At 49.7% G+C, this 20419-nt stretch overlaps 1 protein-coding gene across 1 annotated transcript; it reads right to left on the reverse strand.

The window, feature by feature from the left end:
• Positions 1 to 256: 256 nt before the first annotated feature.
• Positions 257 to 14983, reverse strand: SKP1 (S-phase kinase associated protein 1). Its single transcript, XM_029051620.2, has 6 exons — positions 14789 to 14983; positions 10603 to 10699; positions 4830 to 4903; positions 3930 to 4073; positions 1644 to 1784; positions 257 to 1205 (listed from the first exon to the last, which is right to left on the reverse strand). Exons 2-6 carry the CDS (start codon positions 10697 to 10699, stop codon positions 1170 to 1172), a joined length of 492 nt encoding a protein of 163 aa, XP_028907453.1. The 5' UTR covers positions 14789 to 14983; the 3' UTR covers positions 257 to 1169.
• Positions 14984 to 20419: the final 5436 nt, after the last annotated feature.

Consider the following 20419-nt stretch of genomic DNA (forward strand, 5'->3'; position numbering starts at 1 on the left):
GAGGCCACGGCATTCAGTTGGGGAAGGTTGTGGGTGTGTGCGCGTGGGGAGGTAGTTGGCGGTCCCTTGGCTCCTCATTCCCAATGTCTTCACAGTAACTCTGAACACCACTGGGAACTTAGAGTGTGAAGAGGCAGAATTGCTTCAGGTACATAGAAACACATTACACCTTTTCACTGTTTCAATATGGAATGATCCGAGGGGTGGAGGACGATCCATGGAGCATTTACCCAAAGGAATCCACTTAAGCCACCCGCTCTGCAACTTGATTTTATTGAAACGGTCTCGGATTAGGTTCACTTGTGGCCCTCGTGTGGGTGTGGGTTTCGGCCGAACACATCGCTATTAAGAGTTAAATTCATACTTCGCATGCAAGCGGGGTTGTTACTAAATTCCGCCAAGCGGGAACAGGGATGAACGGGGATGACCAACACTGCATGGGTTCAGTGTCTCATCTGACGGTGAAAGTTTCCCAACATGCCTAGTCACACCTCTGCCTGACCACCGCACTCTGCCGGTTAGTAGCTGGACCTCTAGACGGCCAAACGTCCAAGCTCAGAAACATTCATCGGTCGAGATTTCCGATGGCCACGGTGCCATCTGCCTACGTCCCATCACGGGGAGCCCGTGGGCTACCCTGGCCCTGGGCCGCCGGGAGGAGACGGCCGGGAACCCCGGCGCTAGGAAAGCTCTCGGACAGCCTCTCCCCTGTTCCGGACTCAGGAAGAAAGAGAACGCTTGGCTGGTTCTGTTTCAGAAAAACATTTTTGCAAGTGGTTTTATTTACAGTGCCAGCGTTTCTTAAAAGGTCCGCTCGAAGAAGCAATAAAACTAAACTTATCACTGGACAATCATGGCTTTACACAAACCAAAGAAGAAAAGAAAGCCAAAATGTTCCTTTCCACCCAGGACTCACGCATGGTGCGGTTTTATTCAGAGCAGAGGAAAGTAAAAAGACGTGTGATTACACTGGTAAGAACGGCCGGGGGGGGGGGGGGGGGGGGGGGGGTTCAGATTGGGACTCAGAAGACACACTACCCATGCAAGAGGAATGAGGTCCTGCTGAAACAACTGCCGCATTTGCCTAATATTAACAATTATAAACAGAGCAGTGCAACTAGTATTTGGAACAATCCTTACAGTGTTACAGTGTCGACAGGCACAGAGCTTCACTTCTCTTCACACCACTGGTTCTCTTTGCGTACCTAGAAGGCAACAGTTTGCACGTATGTGTAAGAGCCCAACTTTGAGACCTGCCTGGCTCCCCGCCTCCAGCCTCCATCCTCACGACAAGCTCAAAATAGCAGCTCCTGTAGCCTGGGTTTTGTGAAAGCCAGGAGGGGGCACGCCCCCACCCTCCCCGTAAGATACCTGGGGAAGCAGGCAGAGGGGTGAAAGGCCACCATGGCTCATGGAGGGGATGGAAGAGCCCGGCTGGAGTCCAGGCTTCAGGTCACAGCCACCTACTGACTCCCTTCCTTCCCAAACCGCTAAGCTGGGAGGAGGCAAAATGACTCACACAATTCTTTTTCCATATAACATGGAAGCTACAGGAGCGCAGCTTTAAATAGCATCTCGATCTAGATCGTTTTACTACAGTATCAGGACAGCCATTTTCTTCCCCATAAAAGGTCCCCAAATACCTGTGCTTCTTCCTCTTCAGTAAAGTCATTCTTGATGTTGAATGTCTTGCGAATCTCTTCTGGGGTTTTCCCCTTAATCATATTTGCAACAGTCTTGCACGTCACATCAAGCAAACCTTTGATGTCTAAATAGTTTGCAGCCTGCGGTGAGAAAAGACACAGGACTGAAATCAACATAAGAGCCCTCGGGAATTTAAGAGTTCCCTGGGATCGGGGTAGGTGGGGTGCTCAACTGTCTACTCTCACTAGTTTCGGTAGCTCATTAAGTTATGCCAAAAAGCCAAGTCCACATTTATCAATGAATTCTCAGTCAATGGGAGCTCAGTAATCAATGAATTGATTGAGTAATCCTTCCTTCATTCAATCGTATTTATTGTGCACTTAATGTGTGCAAAAAACTGTACTAAGAGTTTGGGAGAGTACACCACCACATTCGTAGTCATAAGCTCAGAGTCAAGAAGGGAAGGTAGGCATTGATATAAATATATTAAATAAATTATATTATTTAATTATGTACAAGAGCAACGAAGGAATGGGGGAGCAAGTAAGTTGAGTTCAGTAGAGAGGATGGCGTTGAGAGAATCAATCTGGTCTTCATGGGGAAGGTTGTTTGGGTATGGAGGCTAAATGGGGAATGATAATGACGAAATTGAATGGGGTCAAAAGATCAGAGGTCTCTTTGGGGGAATAATACATATTTATGGGGAGGAGGTGTGTGGGAGAGAAGGCAGATGAGGAGGTTGTGGTCAGATAGAGGGATTTCATTCATTCATTTGATAGTATTTATTGAGCGCTTACTATGTGCAGAGCACTGTACTAAGCGCTTGGAATGAACAAGTCGGCAACAGATAGAGACAGTCCCTGCCGTTTGACGGGCTTACAGTCTAATCGGGGGAGACGGACAGACAAGAACAATGGTAATAAATAGAGTCAAGGGGAAGAACATCTCGTAAAAACAATGGCAACTAAAGAGAATCAAGGCGATGTACATTTCATTAACAAAATAAATAGGGTAATGAAAATATATACAGTTGAGCAGACGAGTACAGTGCTGAGAGGGGGAGGAGCAGAGGAAAATGGGGGGAAAAGAGGGTTTAGCTGCGGAGAGGTGAAGGGGGGGTGGTAGAGGGAGTAGAGGGAGAAGAGGAGCTCAGTCTGGGAAGGCCTCTTGGAGGAGGTGAGTTTTAAGTAGGGTTTTGAAGAGGGGAAGAGAATCAGTTTGGCGAAGGTGAGGAGGGAGGGCGTTCCAGGACCGCGGGAGGACGTGGCCCAGGGGTCGACGGCGGGATAGGCGAGACCGAGGGATGGTGAGGAGGTGGGCGGCAGAGGAGCGGAGCGTGCGGGGTGGGCGGTAGAAAGAGAGAAGGGAGGAGAGGTAGGAAGGGGCAAGGTGATGTAGAGCCTTGATGCCTAGAGTGAGGAGTTTTTGTTTGGAGCGGAGGTTGATAGGCAACCACTGGAGTTGTTTAAGAAGGGGAGTGACATGCTTGGTGAGGGTAGAGATTGTGCAGTGGCTAGAGGTGATGAAATTTAGCATATATCCAAGTTGGTGAGTGAGGTGGGGTGGAGCAGGTGGTCAGTGGAACTGAGGAGTGATCGAAGGTGGGCAGTGGGAAGGGGTCATCAGGAACATCTACGTGGATACTGAAATCCCCAAGAATCCCCAAGAATCAATGTAGGCAAGCAGAAAGAAGGAAGAATGTGAGAAAGGGATCAAAATGGTTAAAGAAGTTGAAGGTGGGACCTGGGGGCGGTAGATGACAGCTACTAGAATCTGGAGTGGGTGATAGAGGTGGATGATATGGGCTTCAGAGGAAGGGAAAGAAAGGGATGGGGGAGGTGGAATGGTGCGAAAGCGGCACTGGGAGCGAGAAGGAAGCCAACATCTCCTCCTTTACCAGTGAGTCTGGGGGAGTGGGAGATGAGGCCCGCTCTGGAGAGAGCAGCACGGGAGATCGAGTCATCTGGGGAGAGCCCAGTTTCAGGGATGGTGAGGAGGAGGAGTGACCAGGACAGGAACAGGTCAATAATGAAGGGAAGCTTCCCCACGATGGAGTGGGGGTTCCATAGGCCAAGCTTGGCTGAAGCTGTGGGGAGGGTGCAAGGGGTGGGGATGGGGCGAGGAGTAGGAAGGGGTTGAATGGGGATGAATTGGCGGGGGCAAGTACATGGAGAGGGAGATGAAGGACGGCACTGGGATGGGGCGGAGGAGAGGGGTGGGGAGGTGTTACTGCCTGCTGGATCTGGGGGATTTATAGTGCCTCACCCAACCACACTGAACCATACCAGAATGAGTTCAAAAAGGGTTCCTTGGTCCACTTTCAGGAACTCTTGGTCCCACACAGGGATATCATCTGTTCGCTTCTCTTTGTTCTCGTCGTCCTCGGGTGGGGGGGGGTCGTCCTTGTGATGAGTACACCACTGGATGACCTGAATTTAAAAAAAAGAGGAGACAATGCTGAATGAAGCCAGATCACCGTACCGATCGCCAGAGGACTCTTTCCAAAAGACTCTACTGTTGGAGCCCGGAGTCAGGCACAAGGAGGTCATTTTGCTACCGGTCCCTGAGGGGTAAATAGGGCCACCTGGGCAATGGCTGTGTGCCCCCACACTGGGCCCCCCAGAAAAGGATGCCCAGAGACTTTCTAATGTAAAACTGCTTGCCCATTAACCAGAAGGCCCCAAATATTAACTCCCTACCTCTCAGAGACTGAGAGCTCCGTATTAGACAGGGATTGTTTCTGCTACCCCAGAGTAAGTGCTCAATAAGCTCATTAAAAAATAAGGGGTGGGGGGGTTACTAAGCAGAGGTCTAAATGTAATTCTCCAAACCAAGCAGTCACACCATGCTAAGCTGAATAACCTAATGCAACTGGGTGACACAAAAGTGTTCAAATAACACTGTTCAAGGACACAGCAAACAAGTGGCAAAGCGAAGATTAGAACTCAGGTCCTTGGACTTCTAGGCCCCTGTGTTCTTCCCACTAGGCCACATTGCTTCTTTAGTGACAGGACAACCCGTCTTTGAAGGGTTTGCACACCGCCCTGAACACTGGGCATCATGACTGATGCAGAATCACATGGGAAGAGAGAGTGGGTAAAACCCTGCACATCCTCTCTGATAATGGGCGGTGCACCCACAAGAGGGGAAATGACAAAGTCGGCCACCACCATCAGCTAGCTTACCTTTTTTAATATTGCCGCGTTGACGTTCGGAAGAGGGACCGGGTCATCATCTCCTTCGTCGTCCATACCCAAATCTACAAACAAATACGAATTGAGTGCCAGTTCAAAACTGAAGAACAAGCCCTAATTTGAGATGTGTGGCCCGGCTGCACACCACCCCATCCTGTGCCCTCCCCACAACAAACACCTTACTTAAGTCAGGGTTTGGGGACTGAGGGAAGGATGAGGGGAACCGCGATCCTGGGTCCCCTTCGGAGATGCTGAAGGAAGTGTGGACTTCCTGAAACCATCTCTGACAGTCAAGTCTTCGACCAAAGGGTGGAGCAGGCCCTGTGAGGAGGGCGGTCACTGCTTTAAGGCCAGTGGTAGGCCATCATCGTCTCCAGGGCACCGGTGCAGCTGACATGCTATTTCCAGAGACTGCTGAGGCCCAGACACAAAAAGCCCAATATGCTCGGTGTGCCAGATTTTCAAGTGTACAGCCAAAATCATTTCTGCGACACCCACCCTCCCAAAAGTCATCAAGCCCAAATGACTGTTTCAAGAAGGCAGTCTGTAATATGAATATGGGGCTGGGGAAAAAATGCTAGCTTTCCAGCTAAGACCCCAGTGCTTTCTGAAAATGATGAACCAAGCTTAGCTAGAGACCTCCCTAGGGGCCGATATAAGTCACCTGCAGGGCATCAAGCTAATTCGGAGGTCAACTGCACCACCCATCGAGGACCAGTACTCAAAGGTATTTATTGAGCATTTACTGTATGCAGAGCACTTGGGAAAGTACAATACACTAAGGCAATCACCTGGAGTCCTAGTCATTACGCTGCATGACTAAGTCAGAGAGTTTTCATGCACCAATGGGCAAAGCATGAAAATGAAATCTGAAGGATAGATTTGGTTAATCTATTTATGGCCAGGGGTTGGATATCTCAACATATTTCATTTCTCATTTGCAGTGTGATTTCCAGTGCCCCTTGGAAATAATTTTAAATCCACAAAATCTGATGAAGGGTCAAATGAGTAAGGTGCCCCAGGGGGAGGAAAGAAGGAGGTACATCCCACCTCCTTATGCAATTGTTCTGGTAGTGTATCCATAGAGTTTTCTTGGTAAACATACAGAAGTGGTTTATCATACAGCAGGCACTCAATAAATGCTGTCCCAGGAGAAATAGTAGTAGCCACAGACCTCTCGCCCATGTCCTGCCTCTAGTCTGGAACGGCCTCCCTCTTCATATGCAACCAACAATCTCTCCCCCCTTCAAAGCCTTATTGAAGGCACGTCTCCTCTAAGACGCCTTCCCTAGGCCCTCCTTTCTTCTTCTCCCACTCCCTTCAGCATCAACCTGACTTGCTTTCCGTATTCTTCCCCCTCTCAACCCCACAGCACTTATGTACACATCTCTATTTCATTATTTCTATTAACGTCTGTCTCCCTCTCTAAACTCACTGTGGGCAGGAACTGCGTTTGTTTATTGTTATACTGTACTTTCTCAAGCAGTAGTGCAGTGCTCTGCACACAGTAAGCGTTCAATAAATAGCACCGAATGAAGCAGTAATGACATTTGAGCTTCTCTTGAATACAACTCACTTGGGAAGGACAACACAGGCACAAGACCACAAGGATCTTACATTCTAATGAAGGACGGCACAGAAATAGTATATGAATAGAAGTGGTGGAATTGGAGCATAAAAAATTGAATGACAAAAATGTAAGCTTGTGAGCAGGGAACATGCTTAGTACAGTGCCTGGCACATAGTAAGCTCTCAAATACCATTAAAAAAAATGCTGTTACACTGTACTCTCCCATGTGCATACAGTTCTCTGCATATAGTAAGCACTTGAATACCATTTTTTAATGGTATTTGTTGTGCGCTTAATATGTGCCGGGCACTGTTCCAAGTGCTGGGGTAGATATACGGTAATCAGGTTGGACACAGTCTATGTCCCACAGTCATGGGGCCACAGAGGCAAATGAGATCCAGAGAGGTTAAGGGACTTGCCCAAGGTCATACAGCCAATAAGAGCCAGAGCCAGGATTAGAACGTAGGTCCTTCTGACTCCCAGGCCTGCGCTCTATCCACCAGACCACACCACGTCACACATACGTGAATGTTGAGAATGGGATATGCACACACACACACACACGTATATATGTATATATATACGTGTGTGTGTGTATATGTATATATGCCTCTCTCTCTATATATATATGTATATAGACATATATGCACGTGTGTGCACACATGCTACAAGTGGCAGATGGGTTGCTAAGATTTGAAATAGGATATTAAATCAGGGAGGCCTCGTTAAGACTAGATTTTCAGAGGGCTGAGAAGATGAGGATGGTCTATTGGATTGAGGCAGGAAAGTGTTCCTTCCAGATCCTAGGGACAATATGAGTGAGGGGCGGGTGGCAGGTAAGGGGGGGGGGGGGGGGGGGGGCAGGCAACAAGGAGAGCGTTGCCACTGAGGAAACCTGCCATTTAATTCCCCGCTAATAAAGAACAAACTTCAGGGTGGTTAAGGTCACTCAACTGAGAGAAGCAATGTCTGTGGTCCAGTCAAGAGGACAGAGCTGGCAGATTTAATTTTGGCTGTCCCTAGATAGAAAACATGAGCCTATCTTAAAACTCAGAAGTTACTTTCAAAGGACCTAGGTCTGCGATAAGGAAATGAAAGGCAATTTTCATCTAGAAAATGCATAAACTCGAAAGGTTTCCGAAGTTTTCTCTCTGCGCGTTTAACACATGGAGAGACAGGAATTTAAATCCAAAAATAAAACCGCACCTGGTCACCATAGGATTTTTTTTTTTAAGCTATTTAATTTCAAGACCTTTGTGAAAGACTCTTGTGTACCCTAAGGTCTTCCATCCCCTATATTTGATTACCCTATCACTTGCCAACATTTTGGGAAACTCTCATCGTTCCAACTTTAAATGTCTTTATTCCATTTTCTCAGGTTACAGAAGTCCTGTAATGCTACAATTAGACCAGAGAGAGAAACAAGTGCCTGGTTCATAAGCTGCCAGTGTGAAATACCTGAATTCCCCATGACCCATCCACATCAGTAAGATAAAACCAGAAGCCGCTAACCCTTGAAGCGCTGAATAGCTTAATTGGGGCTAAAGCTAAACTCCTACCAATATCTGCCCGTGTTCTCCAAGAATTATGCTGCCAAGGAAAAAAGAGCTCTCAGGCAACAAAAAAAAAAACCACAAAACTGGCAGCTGCCACTCCAAGGTAGCAGAAGGTCAAGTCACCAAATGTGTTTCAGCCATCTACCAAGAGGAAACCAAGAACGTTATTTATCTGCCGGAAGAAGGTTTCGGCCAGCCAGTTTCAGTTTGGGTTCTGCCAATACTCTCAGGACAAAAGGTTTGCCTGTGCCCCCGCCCCCACCCAGGTCACTTTCCCTGCACGTCATCCTTGCTGGCAATTATTTGTTAGGACAGGAACTATGCATTCCCCCAAGACTACATTTTGGCATAGTTAAGAGCTCTTAGGAGAGAAGGCAAATAAATAAATATGCCTCCTGAGGCTCCCGTGGACCCTGCAGTCCTGGGAGACCAAGAGCCTTGGCTTAAGAGCCAGGCTTCAACTCGGACAGCATCCTCCACAAGCATCTAGAGAGACGGCCTACCAGGAAGCCGGTCAGCTTGCTGACCCTTCAAGGTGCTTATCACCTGTGGATTTAAACAAAAATGAGACATACAAGTGTCCGATCCAATCATCGTGATTCGATTCCAGCCATTAGCACAGTGCTGAGTGCATAAGAAGCTCTGAATAAATTCCATAAAAAAACAGAAAATATTTTCTAATTAGGATACAGAATGCATCAATGCAGTTAAGTTGATTTCCCGCCCTTTGGGTCCATTTCAATCATTTTATTACCCTCCCCCTATCCGCAACCTAAATGGCTCAATGTAAGCACGCGTACCAACATTTGGGAAGACTGCATATTGTTTATGGTAGATTACAGTCACTGTACGCTAATCCACAAATTCCTTATAAGATTAGTGGGAAAGAATGTGGTTTGAGGCAAAAGAATTAATCTCTACACTGGCCACAGAAAGAGGATTGTAAGTAACCTCTTCTGACAGGTCACCACTTACTTCAGATCTGGAATCTTACAAGTTCACTTCCACTCTTGAGAAACTAAAGCCTAATTATTATTTTTTTAACCCTTTTTCGCTAGTTTAGCACAAAAATACAGAAGGGAAGAAAATCCTACCTCCCTTCCCTTTAAAATCTGAGTTACCATGTGACCAGGCAATTGTAGCATTTTATTAAGTGTTTTCTTATGCCAAAGCACTGTACTTAAGCACTGGGGAAGATGCCAGACAATAAGATAGGTCAGCCCATCCAAACATGGGGCTCACTGGTTTTTTTTAAATGGTATTTGTTAAGCCCTTATTATGAGCCAGGCACTGTACTATGATGCTGGGGTAGATACAAGCTAATGTGATGGGACACAATCCATGTTCCATATGGGGCTCATCTGGAAATTGAGGCACAAGGTAGTTAAGAGACTGGCCCAAGGTCACATGGCAGAAAAGTGGCAGAGCCAGGATTAGAACCCAGGTCCTTCTGTCTCCCAGGCAGTGTGGCTCGTTGGAAAGAGCACGGGCTTTGGAGTCAGGGCTCATGAGTTCGAATCCCAGCTCTGCCACTTGTCAGCTGTGTGACTGTGGGCAAGTCACTTAACTTCTCTGTGCCTCAGTTCCCTCATCTGTAAAATGGGGATTAAGACTGTGAGCCCCACGTGGGACAACCTGATTCCCCTGTGTCTACCCCAGCGCTTAGAACAGTGCTCGGCACATAGTAAGCGCTTAACAAATACCAACATTATTATTATTAGCTGTTTATTTATAAAGACCCTTTCCCCAAGCAGCCCAGGTGATTTTAAAATGCCTTATACACTCTTTTAATGCCATCAGATTTCACCACAGTGCGGTATAACAATAAGAATATCGAGCCACTTAGGTGAGAAAATGGAGAGACAGGAAGATTACTCTTCTGGATTATTCCCCATGAATCTTCAATTGACTTTTTAACTGGGTTGAAGATTTTAGTGTGGCAACAGGAACAGAGTAGCAGATCCATTAAAAACACTGACCCTTGAAAGATAATTCAAATGGGCCATATTCAATTATTCCACACTGTTATTTAAGAGTAATCTTCTAAGCAGAGCAGGCCAGCTTTCTAAAGAGAAAAGAAATTAACAGCAACAACCTGTAAGTTGCAAGCAACTAGTTTATGTCTCCAGCTTTCCCTTTTTCTCTTCCCTGAATGTTCCTTTCAACAGGAAACACACTTTGAAGTTTAACCACAGCTCTTAAGTTACTCCCCCAAATCACCACTTCGATTAGAACCAGAAAAGGAGAAGCCCCCCAAAATGGGCTTTGAAAAGCTGCAGAAACAATTCTGAGATATGCTCAATTACTCTACATTCTGGAAAGAGCTCAGAACTTTAAAACTGTGTTTCAGGTTTCCCAGTTATAAAACCCCAAGAGGGAGGCTGAAAAGGCAAAAAATACTCTGGAATACAACTCTGGTCGGACTAGAACATTCTCAGTAGAACTTTCTAATGGCTTGCAATCAATTACGCATGCAAAAATCAAACTGTTAGAAAATACACCTCTCTTCCAGTGGAGCCTGCTTTAGTAAGGGAGGCTAATAGAAGCAAATTCACTGTTTTTGCTATGGTGGAACCTTTCTGAAACAAAATCTCCCACCCTCTTCCCGGATCCGGACCCCTCAGCTTGACATCCTTACCTTCTAACATGGTCTTGATAGTGACAGACTGTTTTGCAATTTCCACATCAACTTCGAATATCTCTCCATCAGAACTCTGCAGTTTAATCGAAGGCATCTAAAACAGAGAGTAGTTTTACTGAAATTAAAAGCTGCAAAAGAATTGTGAAGGCTCAGCTTGCAGATCCTCATCCCAATATATGTAGAACACGGCATACTTCGGCTCTTACGTATAGTGATGTTCTTGGACTTTATAACTGAAAGCCTAGAACATTCACCTAGGTCTCAGTATGTTCTTGTTCAATCCAAACTGATAAGTTCCTCTATCTCCAGCCAGGTAATCAGTAGTAATACTATTTGTTAAGCATCTACTGGGTATGTGTCTGTGGGGGCGGGGGGGAAGAATGGTGTTCTAGGGAAAGCGGGATGGAGGAGTGAAGGAAAGAATAATTCTGTTGGGTGACTTCCAGTGAATGATTTGGGCAACGGGTGCAGCTTGCCAGCAGGGGCGACTGAAATGAGAAAAGCCTGTGATGGTGACAGCAAGATCCGGGGGAATCTGGGAAAACACTAAGGTCCAGGAAAACCTCATGAATTCAAGGTTTTAATTTTACATATATATGCGTGCAGGCGTGTGTAGTCAGTGTGTGTATATATATAAACATATATCCAATATTTCTCGCTCCCTGGTGGATTAAAAAAAATCTACATTGTGTCATTCATTATCATCTGTCAGGGATAAGGGATGAGTCTTTGGTAATGCACTTGCAAATATGCCTGTCTACATATTTTGTTTTGTTGTCTGTCTCTCCCCTTCTAGACTGTGAGCCCATTGTTGGGTAGGGATTGGCTCTATTCGCTGCTGAATTGTACTTTCCAAACACTTAGTAGAGTGCTCTGCACACAGTAAGGGCTCAGTAAATATGATGATATACGAAATATACCTGGGCCTTCAAGTCCTCTCCTCCTTAGCACTGCTAGTATAAGCAACTTAGTGAATCGGTCAATCAATCAGTCAATCAATGGTAATCCCAGCTCTGCCCCTTCCCTATTGTGTGATCTTGGGCAAGTCACAACTTCTCTGTGCCCCACTTCCCTCACGTGCAAAATGGGAATTCCATCCCTGTTCTCCCTCCTACTTAAACTGTGAGCCTCATGTGGGTCCGGATTATCTTATATCTCCCCCAGCACTTAGTACAATGTTAGGCACTTAGCGCCTAAATCCCACAATTATTATTATTAAATAACATTTCAAAGGGGAAGTGTGTGAAGTGAAGGGGTCAGAAGTTTCACTGGATTGGTGGGTCGCACATGAAAATTCCCCAGGGTGGTCAAAGTAGACATCTGCTCTGGTTTTCTTTCCCCTATTGACACACCAACGGATAATGCTCCCTGCTCAGATGGCCCGCCGCCATCCTCCCACTCAGGTTACAGTGGAACTGATAGCCATTGAAAGCAGTACCAAACAACCTGGAAGTTTCCCACAGAAAGTCCTGCCAGGGAAAAATAGGTTTAGGGCAGACAAGTAGGTCAGAATAATCGTTTAACATCTGGACCCGGACTAAATCCCGAGGGAATAAAATGTCGGCGGGAAGGGGAAGGAGGGTGCAGATGGCAGGTCTGTTCACCGAACCCAACTCGGAGCTTCAATTTCACACCAGACCCCAGTTCATTTCTAGGGCTGACGGTGCCACTCTGGCAGGTGAGTGCCACTCTATCAAGGACAGACCGGGGTCCTTATGGTCTTTTTTGTTTGTTTGTATTTAAGTGTTTACTATGTGCCAAACACCCTGCGGTAGATACCAGATCATCAGGTTTGACACATTCTCCATCCCACATGGAGCTCAGAGTCTTGTTTCCACAGGCAACCGATGGCCTCCTAAAACACAATGGGCAAACAGGGTCGCCTTGTGACCTTGTGGAAAGAGCCCAGTCACCCTGGTTCTCTTCCCGGCTGCCGGACTTCGGGCCGGTCACCTAACGGCCCTGTGTTTCTGGTTTCCTCATGGGTTCATTCTCTCTCTAGGTTGGAGGCGATCTGATCGTCGTCTATTTACCCCAGTGTTTGGCGCACAGTAAAGCATTTAATCCCATTGTGATGTTTTGGGAACAGAACATGTAGCGGCTCCAGGAATAGGCTATTTTCACATATTAGCCACAATGCATGTGTAATTTCTCTCTAGGGTGCCTCTGCTCTACCCTCTTCAGGGACAAAACCACTGCCAATGGTACAGTTCATATCCTTCTCTTCAGCTGCAGTGTCTGTAAAATGAGGTCATCATTTCACACACTGTCTTTAATCGCCAGAAAATTGCTAAACTAGCTGAACAGAATTATTTCGGAAGACATCTCTTCGCCATGCCAAGTGAGGCAGAGGAACACAATTCTGGAATCTTCTCCCATAAATCAGTGGGTTTATTTTCAACTTCAATTTAAACAACAAGTCTATTGGCTTCTTCAATGTTTTAGAGGCTGAGAGCAATGACTATTTTACAGAGAAAATATTCAAACTGGACACCGCAGCTGCCTTTTCAAAAATCTTTGGAGAATGTAATACGAAGACGAAAAGCCAGTCACGAATCAATTCATGAAACTGGGAGAAGGTGGCTAATAAGACTTTCGGACACTTAATAGCCATGAATATCTTATTCCTTGATGCCGTTACGAGTCAAAAAAACTGGGCTCTGTAATTTGCGAATTGAAACTCACAAAAACTTCGGTGGTTGTTTATTGTTGTCGGCTCCTTAGCAGGATGTCAGCACTGCAGTCCGCCCTGCTCGACGGAGCAGAGCCCAAGGCAGATGGGCTCTAAGCTCCAAATTCTGAGGTCTAGCCCCGAATGAAAAAGTACCAAAAAATGTGTTTTTCCTTTACCAAGGAACCAAAGGAGGTGTCACAGTACACCTAATACACCAAAGGGCTGTTTATGAAATTATTTTCGAGGTAAGAGCGCAGAACATTCCATAAGGCTGCAAGTCAAACCCTTCCCTCACAAGATCAAAACAAATTAAGTTACCAAATTCTGCTTAGTCAGTCTCCACTTCATCTCAAAGTTAGGGTGAAGGCTTTAAATACTACAGAGATCATCTGGGAACCCATAACGTTAATGCAATTTCCTATATTTAGCACGCTTATTGTTAAACAATATTCGTGAGAGGTGCTGCGTGCGTGAACTGAACCTAAAACCAGGCCTGTTGCGTCTGAAGAGTGTTTTTGGCAACCTTCTTCGCTTGCAGTGGCTTTCACATGAATTCCCAAATTATCTCTGCAAAGCTCCGCACAGTTTCACTGCACGGCAGGGATTAAAAATAATAATAACCGGCCTGAAACTGAACACCCTCACTGGGGCTACAACGCAAAAGGCCCCCCAAGTGGGCTGCTCTCCTTTCCGGTGTCGACCCGCAGAAAACCTCATCCCGCGGGCACTCTACGACGTAGAAAGGGGAACTCCTTTCCCGCACGGGAATCTCTCCCGATCCTGACGGGTTGGTTCTCCTTCAAAGGTCCGGTGTCTTCGCCAGCCCCTTTCTGCCCCTGCCGTTGAGGCCCGGGACGATGCGGGGTTGCGAGGGGGATACTTTTCCCTCGGGTCGGCGACCCGGCGGGCGTCGACGACCCCTTTGAAATAATCGTATTTCTTGAGCGCTTACTCTGTGCAGGGCAGGGCAGGGCAGGGCACTGCACTAAGCGCTTGGAATGGGCACTCCGGCAACAGAGAGAGACCAGGCCTGTCCAACGACGGGGGCGCCAACCGACTCCAGCAGTCTGCAGGGCCGGGGGGCGGGGAGCAGCCCCCGGGACGGGCATCTTCTACCCCAGCTAAATTAAAACCGTTGGGGGCAGATGGTGGGGGGAGGAGGGTGTGCGCGCGCGGGCCTTCCTTACCCCAGACCCTCTCGGGGGTGGGTTGTGTCCCCCCAGACAGTGCGATGGAAAGCAGGGGTGCTCGAGGGGGGCCGGGTGACTAAGCGCAACGGCCAGCGGCCTGACGCCCCCCCCCACCGCACCCCCCCAACACACCTCGGGGTCCGGCTCTGTGGGTGGGTGTGTGTGTGTGCTGGGGGAGCACCACAAGCCGGGCGCAGGGACAAGCCCGGGCCGAGCGGGCCGAGCCCCTTGAGGCGCAGGGGCCTAGGCCGCGACGCCGCCGCCCCACCCCCCCGGCCGGCCCGCCGGCCCGCCGGCCCTCCCGCCCGCCGCCACTTACGGTCCACGCTCGCAGGAGCGCCCGGACGGACGGACGGGCTGACGGAAGGACGGGCTGACGGAAGGACGGGCTGACGGAAGGACGGGCTGACGGAAGGACGGGCTGACGGGCGGAGAGAGGGGACGCGCGATGGCGGCCGCCGGCACTACCCTCTCCAACCGCCAAAAACCACTGCGGTGCAGACGGCGGCGGCCAACGCGCTTTTATAGACAGACGCGGGGCGGCGCGAGGACCCCGGCGGGCCGCGTCACAGACACGCCGCGGCTGCCCGCCCACATCGCCGGCCGCCCGACAAACGGTTACGCTCCCACACACTACACACAACCCCACGCCCATTCGCACACACACACACACACACACACACACACACACACAACCCCCAATTTACGCGCACACAGCCGGCCGCCACTCACTTCTCCACACAGGTCAACAGCTCCGAGTTCCCACTCCGGCGAGGGGTCCTTCAGGCAGAAGGTGCCCTAAGCGGCCCTGCCTACAGAGCGCGCGTGCGCGATAGTGGGGCCGTTGGCGGGGGGGTAGTTTGCTAGTAATGAGTTATTATTTGTTAAGCGCTTACTCTGTGCCAAGCACTGTTCTAAGCGCTGGGGTGGATACAAGGTAATGAGGTTTAGTTGCCATTGTTAGTTGCCAATGTTTTTACAAGATGTTCTTCCCCTCGACTCTATTTATTACCATTGTTCTTGTCTGTCCGTCTCCCCCGATTAGACCGTAAGCCCGTCAAACGGCAGGGACTGTCTCTATCTGTTGCCGACTTGTTCATTGCAAGCGCTTAGTACAGTGCTCTGCACATAGTAAGCGCTCAGTAAATACTATTGAATGAATGAATGAAAAAGGTTGCCCCACGTGGGCCTCACACTTTTCATCCCCATTTTCCAGTTGAGGGAACTGAGGCCCAGAGAAGGGAAGTGACTTGCCCAAGGTCACCCAGCAGCCAAGTGGTGGCATTAGAACCCACGACCTCTGACTCCCCAGTCCGGGCTCTTTTCACTGAGCCTCTGCGAAGAGGAGGGAAGGGGAGAAGGAGAGAGGAGGGAAGAGCAGAGAAGCAGTGTGGTCTAGTGGCTGGAGCACGGATCTGGGAGTCAGAGGGACCTGGGTTCATTCATTCATTCATTCAATAGTACTTATTGAGCGCTTACTATGTGCAGAGCACTGTACTAAGCGCTTGGAATGAACAAATCGGCAGCAGATAGAGACAGTCCCTGCCGTTTGACGGGCTTACAGTCTAATCGGGGGAGACGGACAGACAAGAACGATGCCAATAAATAGAGTCAAGGGGAAGAACATCTCGTAAAAACAATGGCAACTAAATAGAATCGAGGCGATGTACATTTCATTAACAAAATAAATAGGGTAATGAAAATATATACAGTTGAGCAGACGAGTACAGTGCTGAGGGGGTGGGACGGGAGAGGGGGAGCAGGAGAGGGAAATGGGGGGAGAAGAGGGTTAAGCTGCGGAGAGGTGAAGGGAGGGCGGTAGAGGGAGTAGAGGGAGAAGGTGAGCTCAGTCTGGGAAGGCCTCTTGGAGGAGGTGAGTTTTAAGTAGGGTTTTGAAGAGGGGAAGAGAATCAGTTTGGCAGAGGTAAGGAGGGAGGGCGTTCTGGGACCGCGGGAGGATGTGGCCCAGGGGTCGACGGCGGGATAGGTGAGACCGAGGGACGGCGAGGAGGTGGGTGGCAGAGGAGCGGAGCGTGCGGAGTGGGCAGTAGAAAGAGAGAAGGGAGGAGAGGTAGGAAGGGGCAAGGTGATGAAGAGCCTCGAAGCCTAGAGTGAGGAGTTTTTGTTTGGAGTGGAGGTTGATAGGCAACCACTGGAGGTGTTTAAGAAGGGGAGTGACATGCCCAGATCGTTTCTGCAGGAAGATGAGCCGGGCAGCGGAGTGAAGAATAGACCGGAGCGGGGCGAGAGAGGAGGAAGGGAGATCGGAGAGAAGGCTGACACAGTAGTCTACCCAGGATATAACAAGAGCCTGTAACAGTAAGGTAGCCGTTTGGGTGGAGAGGAAAGGGCGGATCTTGGCGATATTGTAAAGGTGAAACCGGCAGGTCTCGGTAACAGATGGATGTGTGGGGTGAACGAGAGACGAGTCAAGAATGACACCAAGATTGCGGGCCCGAGAGACAGGAAGGATGGTCGTGCCATCCACGGTGATAGGGAAGTCCGGGAGAGGACCGGGCTTGGGAGGGAAGATAAGGAGCTCAGTCTTGCTCATGTTGAGTTTTAGGTGGCGGGCGGACATCCAGATGGAGACATCCTGGAGGCAGGAGGAGATGCGAGCCTGAAGGGAGAGGGAGAGGACGGGGCAGAGATGTAGATCTGTGTGTCATCTGCGTAGAGATGGTAGTCAAAGCCTTGAGAGCAAATGAGTTCACCAAGGGAATGAGTGTAAATGGAGAACAGAAGAGGGCCAAGAACTGACCCTTGAGGAACTCCAACAGTTAAAGGATGGGAGGGGGAGAAGGCGCCTGTGAAGGAGACCGAGAATGACCGGCCAGAGAGATAAGAGGAGAACCAGGAGAAGACAGAGTCCGTGAAGCCAAGGTGAGATAAGGTGTGGAGGAGGAGGGGATGGTCGACAGTGTCAAAGGTAGCAGAGAGGTCAAGGAGGATTAGAATGGAGTAGGAACCATTGGATTTGTCAAGAAGGAGGTCATGGGTGACCTTAGAGAGAGCAGTCTCAGTAGAGTGGAGGGGACGGAAGCCAGATTGGAGGGGGTCCAGGAGAGAATGGGAGTTAAGGAATTCTAAGCAGCGATTGTAGATGACTCGTTCTAGGATTTTGGAAAGGAAGGGTAGTAGGGAGATAAGGCGATAACTGGAAGGGGAAGTGAGGTCAAGAGCGGGTTTTTTTAGGATGGGGAGACCTGGGCATGTTTGAAGGCAGAGGGGAAGGAGCCATTAGAGATTGAGTGGTTAAAGATAGAAGTTAAGGAAGGGAGGAGGGCAGGGGCGATGTTTTTAATAAGGTGAGAGGGAATGGGGTCCGAGGCGCAGGTGGAGGGGGTGGCACTTGCGAGGAGGGAGGAGATCGCCTCTGAGGATACTGCAGGGAAGGATGGAAAAGTAGGGGAGAGGGTTGGTGGGGGGGAGGGGAGAGGCGGAGGGGTGACTTTGGGCAGCTCAGACCTGATTGTGTTGATTTTTGTGATGAAGTAGGTGGCCAGATCACTGGGGGTGAGAGATGGGGGAAGGGGAGGAACAGGGGGCCTAAGGAGAGAGTTAAAGGTACGGAACAATTGGCGGGGGTGACGGGCATGGGTGTCGATGAGGGAGGAGAAGAAGTTTTGCCTGGCAGAGGAGAGGGCAGAGTTAAGGCAGGAAAGGATAAATTTGAAGTGTGTGAGGTCGGCTTGGTGCTTGGACTTTCGCCAGCAGTGCTCGGCAGCTCGAGCATATGAGCGTAGGAGGCGGACAGAGGAGGTGATCCAGGGCTGTGGGTTAGTGGAGTGAGAGCGGCGGAGGGAAAGGGGGGCGAGAGAGTCGAGATGAGTAGAGAGGGTGGAGTTGAGAGCGGAGACCTGATCGTCGAGAGTGGGAAGTGAGGACAGGGCGGCAAGGTGAGGAGAGATGCTTTTGGAAAGATGGATGGGATCGAGAGAGCGGAGGTCTCTGTGGGGCAGTAGCAAAGATTTGCAGGGGGAGGAGTGTGAGAGATGAGGCAGGTGAGAAGGTTATGGTCAGAGAGAGGGATTTCAGAGTTGGTGAGGGAGGAGATAGTGCAGCGGTAGGAGATGATGAGATCGAGGGTGTGACCGAGTCGGTGAGTGGTCGCAGAATGGTGGAGCAGGAGGTCGGCAGAGTCGAGGAGGGATAGCAGGCGGGCGGCAGAGGAGTCATCAGGTACATCCATATGGATGTTGAAGTCTCCGAGGATCAGAGTGGGCAGAGAGAAGGAAGGTGAGAAAGGGGTCTAGGTGGTTGAAGAAGTCGGAGGTGGGACCAGGAGGGCGGTAGATGACAGCGACAAGTATCTGGAGGGGGTGGTAGAGGCGAATGATATGGGCTTCGAAGGAGGGGAAGGAGAGGGAGGGGGGAGGAGGGATAGTGCGGAAGCGGCAACGGGGAGAGAGGAGGAAGCCGACGCCTCCTCCCTTACCGGTGAGTCTGGGGGAGTGGGAGAAGGAGAGGCCTCCGCTGGAGAGAGCGGCGGCGGAGACCATGTCTTCGGGAGACAGCCACGTTTCCGGAAGGACGAGGAGGAGGAGAGAGTGGGAGAGGAAAAGGTCATGGACGAAAGGTAGTTTACCTGTAATGGAGCGGGGGTTCCAGAGGCCACACTTGAAAGTAGCTGTGGGTGCAGGGGGTGGGGGAGAGCGGGGGGAGGGGAGGGTTTGGATGGGAAGGAGGTGGCGGGGTCCTGGACGGGGAGAGGGGGATGAGGGGTAGCGGTGGGACAGGAGGACTGGGATGGGGCGTGGGTGGGGAAGAGAGAAGGGGGAGGGGGGCAGGAGGGGGTTTGGTCGGGGGGAGAGTACGGGGAAGGGGGAAGAGGGGTAGCACTGGTAAAGTGGGGTTCTAGGGTGGGGAGGGGAAGGGGGGGAGGAGGCAGAGGAGAGAGCGGGAAAGAGCTGAGCGAGAGAGGGGAAGGGGAAGGGGAGGATAGGAAGGGGCGGGAGGGAGGAGGCGGGGAGGAGGGACATGGTGAGGCCAGAGAGGTGGGTGGCAGCACTGACAACAATAAACAGTAACAAACGAAATCGGTAATATAGCAACATGATACAGTATGATACAATACAGTAGTGTTAATAAGCGGGCGATGACCAGGGTCGGGGGTAGGCTTGATTAAGGGCCGACCTGATCAAACTCAAAGTCAGGCGGCTGGTGAGGCCAGAGAGGTGGTGGCAGTACTGACAACAATAAACAATAACAAGCGAAATCGGTAATATAGCAACATGGTACAGTATGATACAATACAATAGTGTTAATAAGCAGGCGATGACCAGGGTCGGGGATCGACCCGATCAGACTCAAAGTCAAGCGGCTAGTGGCCGAGAGAGTCCCAGAGCTCATGACCAAATGTCCCTGAGGTGGCGGTGGGGGCCCTGAGGTTGTCCGGGGTGGGTTGCGCCCGTAGGCAGCGGCTAAGGTAAGGTAACACGGTGAGAACAATCTGATTCCGCTATGCCGCTTATTTGCTGCGGGACATTCGGCAACTTACTTGGCTTTTCTAGGCCTCCATTCCTTCATCTGTGATTAGACTGTGAGCCCATCACTGGGCAGGGATGGTCTCTGTTGCCGAAGTGTACATTCCAAGCACTTAGTACAGTGCTCTGCACATACTTAAAACTCACCTCCTCCAAGAGGCCTTCCCAGACAGCTCCCCTTTTCCCTCTACTCCCTCTACCCCCCCCTTCACCTCTCCGCAGCTAAACCCTCTTTTCCCCCCATTTCCCTTTGCTCCTCCCCCTCTCCCTTCCCATCCCCTCAGCACTGTATTCGTCCGCTCAACTGCATATATTTTCATTACCCTATTTATTTTGTTAATGAAATGTACATCGCCTTGATTCCATTTATTTGCTATTGTTATAATGAGATGTTCATCCCCTTGATTCTATTTATTGCTATTGTTCTTGTCTGCCCATCTCCCCCGATTAGACTGTAAGCCCGT

The sequence above is a fragment of the Ornithorhynchus anatinus genome, chromosome X1, assembly GCF_004115215.2.
Source record: "Ornithorhynchus anatinus isolate Pmale09 chromosome X1, mOrnAna1.pri.v4, whole genome shotgun sequence".
NCBI lineage: Eukaryota > Metazoa > Chordata > Mammalia > Monotremata > Ornithorhynchidae > Ornithorhynchus > Ornithorhynchus anatinus.

Coding starts and splice junctions, on each gene's coding strand:
- SKP1 (XM_029051620.2), bottom strand. CDS start 10,699: ATGCCTTCGATTAAACTGCAGAGTTCTGATGGAGAGATATTCGAAGTT. Junction 4,904..10,602: donor TATCAAGACCATGTTAGAAG/GTAAGGATGTCA, acceptor ATTTGTTTGTAG/ATTTGGGTATGGACGACGAA. Junction 1,206..1,643: donor CTGAAGAGGAAGAAGCACAG/GTATTTGGGGAC, acceptor GTTGCCTTCTAG/GTACGCAAAGAGAACCAGTG.